General features: G+C 45.8%; 1 protein-coding gene across 14 annotated transcripts in view; it reads left to right on the top strand.

Annotated features, from left to right (window-relative positions):
• PPFIBP2 (PPFIA binding protein 2) overlaps nt 1-11,172 on the top strand; it is a 143,995-nt gene that overhangs the window by 129,822 nt on the left and 3,001 nt on the right. For 5 of the 14 annotated variants that reach the window (XM_010339478.3, XM_010339508.3, XM_010339741.3 and 2 more), the window contains 8 exons: nt 2,900-3,050; nt 3,314-3,425; nt 3,662-3,750; nt 4,045-4,167; nt 5,353-5,478; nt 6,176-6,364; nt 7,509-7,685; nt 9,937-10,002. In XM_010339478.3, coding sequence (XP_010337780.2) covers nt 2,900-3,050; nt 3,314-3,425; nt 3,662-3,750; nt 4,045-4,167; nt 5,353-5,478; nt 6,176-6,364; nt 7,509-7,685; nt 9,937-10,002 — 1,033 coding nt within the window. The other 9 variants (XM_074401050.1, XM_074401051.1, XM_074401049.1 and 6 more) reach the window with 4 other exon arrangements.

Genomic DNA, 11,172 nt, shown 5'->3' on the forward strand with positions numbered 1-11,172 from the left:
AAAAAATTTTAAAAAGAACTGAAATGTCCCTCAGATACGTTTGTTTTTCCCACTTCCAAGAAACAAGGAAATGAATGAAATAAAAACCAAATAGAATATAAAACAAAAGTGATAAAATGAGCATTGAAATTTGAGAGAAATTATTCTTCCTTACATTAAAAAATAAATTACAAACAAAAAATCCAGATCATACCAAAAGCAGTAATTTGCTAAGACAAAGAGGCAAGTTTTAAACAAAAGGAATGAATGGCCTCTTAGATTGTTGTTCGTATAAGATGAATCATATGAACTCGTTGGAAAAAGGTTGAAATTTCTTGCTGAGTTTACATGATATACTGACAGTGACAAAGATGACATAAACTCATGTACTGCCACAAGGACTTAGACAACACATGAGTTAAATGAATATTGTCAAATTCAAAGAATGCTTAAGATTAGCCATAGCATTAGAAAACTTGAATAAGGTGTAGTTTTACAACTCACATATAAGACATTTGACAGAGGCTTTTCTAAATTTAAATTATTCTAAAAATGTACATGATAATACCAGTTATAAATTGTGAAGAAAGGCTGGGCGTGGTGGCTCACGCCTATAATCCCAGCCCTTTGGGAGGCCGAGGCAGGTGGATCATGAGGTCAAGAGATCGAGACCATCCTGGTCAACATAGTGAAACCCCGTCTCTACTAAAAATACAAAAAAAAAAAAAAAAATTAGCTGGGCATGGTGGCATGCACCTGTAGTCCCAGCTACTTGGGAGGCTGAGGCAGGAGAATTGCTTGAACCCAGGAGGCAGGGTTGCGGTGAGCCGAGATCATGCCATTGCACTCCAGCCTGGGTAACAAGAGCGAAACTCCATCTCCAAAAAAAAAAAAAAAAAAAAACAGATAAAAATAAAAAAAAATTGTGAATATAAAACTTTTTTTAACTATTGTCATAAAAGATAAAGATCAGTCATACTAGAAGAAAAACTAAACCATCTGTTTTCATAGAAAGTATTATAGATTGTGGACATACAAAGAAGCAGTCAAACAGTATGCACCCAAAATATGAGAGTAAAAAAGTACTATATCTGGATACAGTGGCTCAGATCTTTAGTCCCAGCTACTTGGGAGGCTGAGGCAGGAGGATTGCTTGAGCCCAGGACTTCAAGGCTGCAGTGAGCTATGATTATATCACTACACTCCAGCCTGGGCAGCAGAGCCAGATCCCATCTCTGAAAATAATTTATTACTAAAACCCTGTCTCTAAAATAAATAAATACCCCATCTCTAAAATAATAAATATCTTGTCTCAAAAGAGAATCAAACTATAGAGGTATATATACCTTTTATATGATAATATATTAATATTTCTCGATTTTGTGATTTTTTTCAGTTTTGCAAAACTTGCAGTTTTTTGGCTTGTTTTCTAATTCTAAATACTCCTTTTATTTCTAATTTAATATTTAGATTTTATACTTTTTTGAAATTTTGTAAGTTCCACGCCTCATAAAAACATTTTCAGGACCCATGAAAGCCCAGGCTCCAGATTGCAATTGACCAGTCCCTGCCCCAGGATATACATTCATCTCTAGCAATTATTCTAAAATGGAGCTTTCTTACCATGTTTATCCTTTAAGGAATTCCCTAACTTTAAGAACAGTTCAACCAGACATTAAAAAAATACTTTTTAATGTAGTATGTTAGGGATGCTTTGAAGGAATCTTTCTAGTCTTTGAAGGAATATCTAGTCTTCAATATTCTATAAATCCCCATTTATGAACAGAAAGTTGCACTGTCAAATCCTCCCCTCCTAAAAAAAAAATGATTCCATTGGGATTTTTAGTGTGCTATTAAATTCACACTTTAAATGAAGAATGGATGTCCTTAAGAATTGATGGCTTTATAAAACCCAGTCATTCTGTCTAGGAACATAATCTAGCTTTTCATTTATTCATGTCCTGTTTTATGTTGCTCAGTTGACTGTTGTAGTCAACACCTCTCACCACCCCCGCAATCCCCACACATAATCACACAAGGCCAACTGTCTCTTGTTAAAGCAATTTGTAGGTGTTTTATAATGTTGGTTGCTATGAGTGGAATTTTTAAATTGTTTTAACAGAAGCATTAGTATCTGTGCATTGAGGGTATTAGAAAATTGTTGATCTTTGTATGTAACATATACCTTACATACGTTTATATGTGTATTTCGTAACTGGCCACCTTACTGAGCTCTCTTGGGTTTTCTAAATGGACAGTCCTATCATCTGTAACGAATGGCTTTTTTTTGTTTGTTTCTGCCTTTCTAATACCTATACTTCTTGTTCTTATTTATCTTTAGCACTGGCTACGACTCTCAGACCAGTGTTGTTAGTACTGATAAAACACATATTGTCCTTTTGCTGACTTTAACTTGAATGTTCCCATGTTTTGTTAATACGTAAGGTGTGAACTATTGACTGGAACTGGAAAGTTTTTGCTTTTAGTTTTGGGTGTTGTTTTGGTGTGTGTGTTTTTTTTTGTTTTTTTTTTTTTTAATGTTGAAAACTGACCCTCTTAAATGCTAAGAAAACTAGTTTTCTAAGCATTTTCCTAAAAAGATGATTCCTCCTAGTGAGGCCACAGCTCTGGGCTTGTGGCATGTTTATGTGTGTATGTGGACCTAAGGCATATAAATGTGATCTCAGGAGGATCATTTAGGCTGCCCCATCCTCTAAGTAGCCTGAGATTTGAAATTCAGATCTTGTGTTTTTAAGGAAACTCTAGGGCCTACCTCATGTGAGTGTGGTGGAATTTTGTTGAACAAAATCCCATGATGGAGGTTGTTTGTTAAAAAACAGTTCTTTTTTGTGAGACATGATTAGATTCAGAACCTCAGCCTCTCCCACTAATAGGAGTATGCTGTTCTCCTGCTTCCCAGTGACACCAACGCCCCCTTTGCCCAGTGGAGCACAGAGCGTGTGTGTGCGTGGCTGGAGGACTTTGGCCTGGCTCAATATGTGATCTTCGCCAGGCAGTGGGTGTCATCTGGCCACACTTTACTCGCAGCCACCCCTCAGGACATGGAAAAGGTAAGGGCTGAGCTTGGGAGAGGAGACTTCCATTTTTCCCCAAACCAACTCCTGGGGAGGCCAGGGTCCGCCACTCCTCTCACACACACAGGAGGATGGATGGAGGAGGCTGAGGGTCCCTCTGTACCTGCAGGTTGGCATCCTAGGGCATGGTACAGAGATCCACTGCCATACTCTCAGAGCATCTCCACCCAGATGCAGCTTTTTTGAGGGCCAAATTGCATGCCAAAATTTCACATGTGGTCTTCACCTTTTAATTTCAGGAGCTAGGAATTAAGCACCCTCTCCACAGGAAGAAACTTATCTTAGCAGTGAAAGCCATCAACACCAAGCAGGAGGAGAAGTCTGCACTGCTAGACCACATTTGGGTGACACGTAAGGACAGGCATATATGTATTAAGTATGTTTCCGGCAGCAACTAAGGGTAGAAGGAATTTCCCTGTTAAATGGTTACCTCAAAGACAACTGTCTCCTTGTAAAAGGCAGAGGAATTACCAAACATTTTGGGGAATAAAACTGGAACCTCAAAATATAATTTGCTCCCTTTTCTTGGCATCTACATTCTCTCATTCTTGTGAACCCTGACACATCTGGGGTTTTTGTATTTGTAGGGTGGCTTGATGATATTGGCTTACCCCAGTACAAAGACCAATTTCATGAATCTAGAGTTGATGGACGAATGCTGCAGTACCTGACTGTGGTGAGGACTTTTTCTTTAAATATTTCAGTGGTGCCTGTGAGCACCGAGCTCACATGTACCCATGTTGGTTATTTTAAACTTGATTCCATATATTCTTATGGCCTTGAAGTAATATCATTTGTCACAAAAAAGGTCCCAAGTAGCAGAGTACAAACTACTGTAATAAGCTATGGGTGTCTCCACGTGCACCTTCCTGAAATGTGGTTGACTTGTCTGTGTTTGGTCTGGGAAGGGACATCAGGAGTCTTTTGTCACTTTGGAAACTGGTTTATCAACCAAACTTTCCTCTTTCAGAATGATTTACTCTTCTTAAAAGTTACCAGCCAACTACATCATCTCAGCATCAAATGTGCCATTCACGTGCTGCATGTCAACAAGTTCAACCCCCACTGCCTGCACCGGCGGCCAGCTGATGAGGTGAGACCATGGTAATATCTCTCCAGGTAGCTCTGAGCCAGGACCCCTGCAACATCGAGCAAGAGAAAACAAGAATGACAGCATAAAAGCACTGTTTTGGGGATCCTGGTGCCTGGGTTTCTTTTGTTTTCTCATGCTTCACGGTGCCCCAAACACCCGTTACCTATGCTTTGTGTCTCATAGTAGCCATAGCCCTCTAAGCTCCCACCCTCCACTGGGGAGGCACGTGCTATAAAGTCATCATAGTGATAAAAGGAGATAAGAAGATGGTGCAAAGGAGAGGGGAAGGGAAAGACGAAATGGAAAGATAGGTGCCACAGTAGGAGAGAGAAGAGACAAGAGAGGGAAGAGGAGCCCATAGAAGCTAGACATTTCAGAATAGGTATCCCTACTCCTAGATCCAAAAGTGACTGATCTTCAGGCCCAAGTACAGGGGATCCATGAGCAGTCTTGCTAGAGAAGAAATAGTACAGGTAGCTAACAGTACCCCAAGTCATGATGAAATAACTGATTATGTCCCATGAACTTCGGAGTTCTTGGTGGACCCCAAAACTGAAGATTGTCAGTTACGTCCTATCTCCTCTGTTCCTGGGAACTAGGTCTAACCCTGCTATAGAATTAACTCAGCTTCCTGGGAGATTAAAAATTGCTACCTTTGCCATCTATCTCCTATTTTCTCCTTATTCAACAAACATGTTTTGAATGCCTTGTATATGTCAGGCACAGCACTGTGCATTTTTTTTAAGACCACAATGCTACATGAGAGCACTTAGGAATAAGTATCTTAAGGTGTGCTCCCCTAAAACAGTTGGCCACACCAGGGAGATCTTTCGAAAACACTTGAATTGTAATTGACGGTCATCTTTAAAGTTCTGTTGAATCACTGAAAGAATAACTATAATGTCCTTATTTATTTGTCTCGAAGTTAGCCAGAAAATGAGGAAGTAACAGAATTCTGGATTCAGATATCTCAGTGTGGAAGATCTTGCAGGATTCAGTGGGAGCTCTATTTCCTGGAAACTGGGGAGGCTGGTGCTGTGGCAGATGGTGTGGGTCATCAAGCTTGAGGGTCTTCTATTGTTGGGGTGCATTTGGGGCCGGGTCACTTACAGGGGCTGACTCCACAGAGGACCATGGTGGGACCTATTAAGCCTAACTTCCTCACTCTCCTTCTCCCTCTGACAGAGTAACCTTTCTCCTTCAGAAGTTGTACAGTGGTCCAACCACAGAGTGATGGAATGGTTGCGATCTGTGGACCTGGCAGAGTATGCACCCAATCTTCGAGGGAGTGGAGTCCATGGAGGCCTCATTGTGAGTGGATCTCTGGCCTAACCCACCTGTCTTGGTGCAAATGGGATCTTCAGAAACTTATTAAGGACAAGACATAAAATCTAATTTAAAAAATAGGTACTTCATCTGAAGCTCTTGCATAATTTGACATCTCAAAGAATGTATTTTGATAACTTGTCCTTAAGAATTAATACCTCATGGAAGCAAGATGCCTTCTGGAAGCACCTCCTTGGCATCAGACCTTAGGATTTTAGGTCAATGGATTGCATGAGGACCAACATTTACAAGGCAGGTCCGCCTGTCCTGAGGGAACAGGGGGCTCGGGAGTGGACAGGAAGGCCGTAAAAATGCAGCTTCCCACTTGCTGCAGTATGATCCTTATCAATACTCAGATCTGTCAAGTCGCAAAGCCAGAGGGAAAATGAGGAAGTGTGGTGGCTTGGATATCATCCAGGGGAGACGTGGGAGACAGCCTCACCAAGAGGTCCCAGTTCTCTGCTGGTCTGTGAAAACAAGGTGGTGGTCAGTCAGCAAATGTGTCTGCTCAGAGCCAGGCCCTGTGCCAGCCAGTGGGAGGAGTGGGACTCGGAACAAGTGAATGAGTTCCTGCCCCTGCTCGGGAGGTGCCCCCAGCCCCAACAGGCCAATCTCTCGGCATCCCCCACCTCGAGCCATTTGTATTTGCCCCTGGCCAGATTTGTCTGTGGTTCCTTCTTAGATCTTGGAGCCACGCTTCACGGGGGACACCCTGGCTATGCTTCTCAATATCCCCCCACAAAAGACGCTCCTCAGGCGCCACCTGACCACCAAGTTCAATGCCTTGATTGGTCCAGAGGCTGAACAGGAAAAGCGAGAGAAAATGTCCTCACCTGCTTACACACCACTGACCACCACAGCCAAAGTCCGGGTGAGTTGCAGACCCTTTCTGGGTGGGCCTTGGGCTGGCTCCTGGCCCTCCAGCACAGCACCTGGCTCAATGCCTCTTGCCAGAGCAGCATGTGCAACCGGGGCAAGGAGGCCCTTCCAGCTTCTGCTGTGGTCCTGTGGGCTGTTAGGCCAGTTCTTTGTAAAGCCAGTTCTCCACCAATTTTGAGTCCAAGAAAGGGAGTGCAGGTTTCTTTAGAAAATAGTATGTGCAGGAAGCACGTATCCTCAGGTGGCTTAGAGCTCATCCTCCACCCCATTGCTCCCACGACGCATCTTGCAGAGCGGAAGCGCTCCAAGTCTAGCTTTTCTTTGGTCAGACCCATCTGCATGACACAATGCCATGGGATATTGGCCAAAGCTGTCCTGCTGGCATAGGAAGTGCTCCCATTGGAAGCTGGTCTCAATCTGTCTTGTTTTGTGAAGTGGCCAGCACACAGATGCCCAGAGGTCCCAAGGTCTTCCAAGCATCAGCACTACTCACTGGGGCTCCCAAAATCCCACACAGCCCTTTAGACCTGCCTGAGCCACAGCATTCTCAGACCACATTCTTCCCAGACTGTAGACCCACAGGCAACACCTGGAAGCCAGGCTGGTCCTATACCTGGTAGTGTTGATGCATCATGCCCAGCTACAACTCATGCACAGACCTTCCCCAAGGGAGCAGGACAGGAAGTGTGTCTGGGGGAGTCCAGCAGAAACAGTGCTGGGTGACACTAGGGCAAGGAGCAACCTGGGGCTATCCTACGTGCCTTTAGATGTTGCCAGGTGCTGAGATGGGAAGGGGTTGGGGTGCCAGCAGCTATAGTGAGGCACGTTCTCTGTGCAGATCTCAAGTACTTTCTAAAGGAACTCCCAGTTCATCTGTGGAAATAAGAAAGTCACTTTGGTGGGGTAGCCAGGCATGAGTTTCAGGTATAGTATTTGAGGAGCAGCTCTTGTTCAAGTTTATTTACCTGTTGCCCTTTTTGCAGCATGGAAATTGCTTACAAGAGCTCTGTTTTGTTCAGAGTCTTTCTAGGAGCAGTTTACATTATTGCTTTCCTTGTGGGCCTGCTATTAAGTACATTGTCTGTCATATCTGCATACTGCCTTGATTGCATAATCTTGCATTTGCTGTGTTTTAGCCAAGGAAACTAGGATTTTCACACTTTGGAAACATAAGAAAAAAGAAGTTCGATGAATCGACAGACTACATTTGCCCAATGGAGCCTAGTGACGGTGTCAGTGACAGTCACAAGGTCTACAGTGGCTGCTGGGGCCTCAGCCCCCTTGATTCTCCTGAACTGGATGGGCTGGACCAGGTGGGACAGATTAGCTGATGCCCTTATCACCTGCCCTCTCTGTGCACCTTGAGAGCTCACAGTAACACCGTGTGTGTCACCATATAACTGTACCTCACCCCTGCACGTGTGCATGACTCGCAGAGAACATTCCAGCAATTGTGTACCCCTGGGCCAGTCTCTCTTTGAATGTGAGGCTGACCAGGATCTGGATTTGCATCTCCAAGGGGCCAGGCTTTGGGGACCATTGCCAAAGATGGACTCAGGATGAAAGACACTTAAAGACACTTTTACATTTCCTCATAATTCTTGATGTCCATCTTCACCACCAGTGGAAACACACGAACTTGGACGCAGGTCCAGAGACCATGGACACTCTCATGAGGCTCAGCTCTCAGGCACCTCCTGCGCTTCAGTCGAGGGAAAAGCTCAAGTGCCTTAGGCCTGTGGGCCACAGTGTTGGCTGAGATCAAAGGGATGAGCAACAGCGACTTCTGCCACAGTGGCAGTAGAATTGTGTTGTGCCTTACTTCAGAGGTGGTCTCTTCTTTCTTGTAATAAAAACAATATTTATGTGGAAAGCAGGCAGTGCAACGTACCTTTAACTTTGTTGGGGAAAGAGAGCTGAGAATATCTGGAAATGGAGTCCTACCGATTGCAGAGCTGAAGAGCTGATGACAACTGAGCCTGGTCCTCAGCCAGGTGCACACTCAGGATTCACCAGGCAGGGTAGAACAAGGCGAGACCCCCCTCCCATATCCTGCAGAAGAGGTCTATGGCCTCGCTGCTCCAGAATTTGCTTCCCTCTGTGAGGCAGAGGGGGCTTCGTGCCTCATGCATGTCCTGACTGTAGGGCATACCTGTTGTGCAGATCTCAAAGCTGGTTTGTTTCAGTGGCATGAGCTCCCCCCCTCCACCCTCAGTGAAGGAGTGGTGGGGAGACGAGAAGGGCACCTTGCTGGAAAGACTCTGTTCTTTCATGTGTTTTATTGGCTTCTCTTTTACTAGCTTAGCTAGGCTTATAACCATGGTGGGTGCTGATCTGTCTGTGCTGGCGGAACTGGAAGAGATCTGTCCCCTTAATTTAGAGGCTGACTGACTGATAATGGCTTGTCCAGATGGGACTTGTCTGGCTGGGACTAAGGGTGAGACATGCCTTGCCAATCTGAGCTCCTGGTCAGGAGACTATAGTTTGCCCTTAAGCAGCGTTTGGCTCCCCTCAATACCCTGGGCCTCATCACAGAAGGGTAACACCACACCACTGCTGTCTGACAGCCTGGGCACGGTGTGATGACCCCACTGTAGCACTCTGATTCTGTCCCAGATGGAGGCTATGCTAAGATTTGCTTCTTAAACTACCAGCAGCCTCAGGCATGATCTGTTGCCGCAGGCCACTGCCTCCTCAGAGGTGAGCGATGTGGGGACAAGCTTCCCAGCTGGCAGTGCTGCTATTAGATCCTGGTACCAAGTCCACTGGATGACAAGCGCGCATTCAGGCTGATGTCTGGCCATTGCAGTTGTAGAGCCAGTCAGGGCAGGCTTTGTCCCTTGTTTCTTATGTCGCGGTACAGAGATCTCAGCATGTGCCTGTTTTCAAACCCTGCATGGAACTGTTTTGCCACTGATTCTCTGCACCCTCGAGTAAGTCCTGTTCCCTTTGTGTGCTTTAGTGTTCCTACCTATAAAACAAGGGAGGGGTTACACTTGGTGCCCTCCAAATTTACAGAGAATGCTTCCAAATCTACAGTGTCTAAGTAGGTTTAGGGAAGAAGGAAGAGACCAGCATTACCTGAGAAGGAGGGGGAGAAGGGAGGCTCTTGAGTAGTGGGGAGGATGGCCACCTATACCAGGACATTGGTGTCTGGGCTCTGTGGCCTGGTTAGTGTGGGTCTATTTAGCATCCTGAAGACATTCATTCCTACTGCTGTCTGCTCCTGGAAATAGCTGGAACACTGACTACATGCAGAAGGGCCGCTTCTGACAAGCCCTGCCTATGTCCTGCCTCTATGTACCCTGAATGCTAGTTCCCAGTGGGGCCCCAGGAGAGGTGTGCATGGAGTGTGGGACATTGATGCCTTTCCCCAGTAATAGAAGCAGCAGCATGTGTTCCACCCACCTGTCACTCCTCAGGGCCTGGCCCACTCCTTGCCCATCCCTCCAGGGAAGCATGCCCTGGAGAAGCCAGGCTTGAGCAGGAAAGGACTTGCATGCCATCTCTGTGAATCACGAGCTGCATCCATGTATGCTGACCAGGCTGCTGCCCATTTTACAGATGGCACCTTCGGAAGGTACTGTGACGCAGATAGGGCTCCTCTCCCAAGACATTCACCGCCTTACGGTAGGATTCTGACCCTCTCCCCAGTCAGACTGGTGCCAGGGAGGCCCAGTGAGTTGGTATGGTGGTGTACAAGGCCTGGGGGACAGCAAAGAAGGGTGTTCAGTGCGGGGGTCACAGCCTGAGCCTGAGCCAGCCCGAAGGCAGAAAACAGCCCAGGAGCCTCCTCCGTTGGCCTGTTGCTGGATCTTGAGCCCCTACCGGTAATGGGGAGGCTCATGGGTCTTTAGCCAAAACCAGCTAAAGCACACTAGGTCTCAGGTCCTCTTCCCCGGCTCAGAGGTGAGGAAACCAAGATGCTCAACAGCTCTGGATCACCTGTCTCATCAGCCTAGAGCCCAGCCTGCATCCTGTCCTGGTGGATGCTTCTCCCCTCTGCCCAGAGACACATGCATATCCTAGCTTGCCCCTGACTTTGGGGGTATCACAATGTGTTCGCAGGCTTGTGAGCATATCCTGGCATGCCCGAAAGGACAAACCATATCATGGGGGAAGCAGTTTGGCCTCGAAAAACAGCTTTGGAGTGTGGCTGAAGTCCCTGCTCTGACTTTACTAGCTCTGTGACCTCTGGTGCCATTCTCTCCTAAGCCTTGGCTTAGTTATCTGTAAAGCAGGGCTAATAACATCCTCCTTGCCAGGCTTACAGGCAGATTAGAGCTGGCAGGAAAAGCCAGCCACAGAGCGTAGCCACAGAGCACAGGATTTGTTTTTGAGGGCCCATAACTCCCAAGGCCTTTTAGTTCTTGGACATCCGATCACTGAGCCTGTTGGCTATAGTGTCTGTTCCCATCAAGGCCTTGTCACTGTACTTTATCTGCTTGTCTAGCAAGGCACATTGGGAAGACAGGACAAGGACAGGGACACAAGAGTCTCCTTGTATCCAAGGACAAAACAGGAAAGTCTTGCTGACTCTAAACAGGATCACTTTGATTTAACTTTTTTATTTATTGGCCCATGCATGAATCTGCCCACACTTGCCCTTATGATCTAGGCCTTTGGTGGCCTGAAAATAGGAAATGTATTTCTAAGATGAACAATTTATTTTTATCTTAATAGTGTGTTTATTCTAACCTAATACTCAGGGTTTCTTGGGACACCATAAACTTATAGTGCACCTGCATCAGATGCAGCCCTCACCCCAGGCTCTCTGCTTCCCATTTAGCTGCTGCAGGA

The sequence above is a fragment of the Saimiri boliviensis genome, chromosome 6 (assembly GCF_048565385.1).
Source record: "Saimiri boliviensis isolate mSaiBol1 chromosome 6, mSaiBol1.pri, whole genome shotgun sequence".
NCBI classification, from domain to species: domain Eukaryota; kingdom Metazoa; phylum Chordata; class Mammalia; order Primates; family Cebidae; genus Saimiri; species Saimiri boliviensis.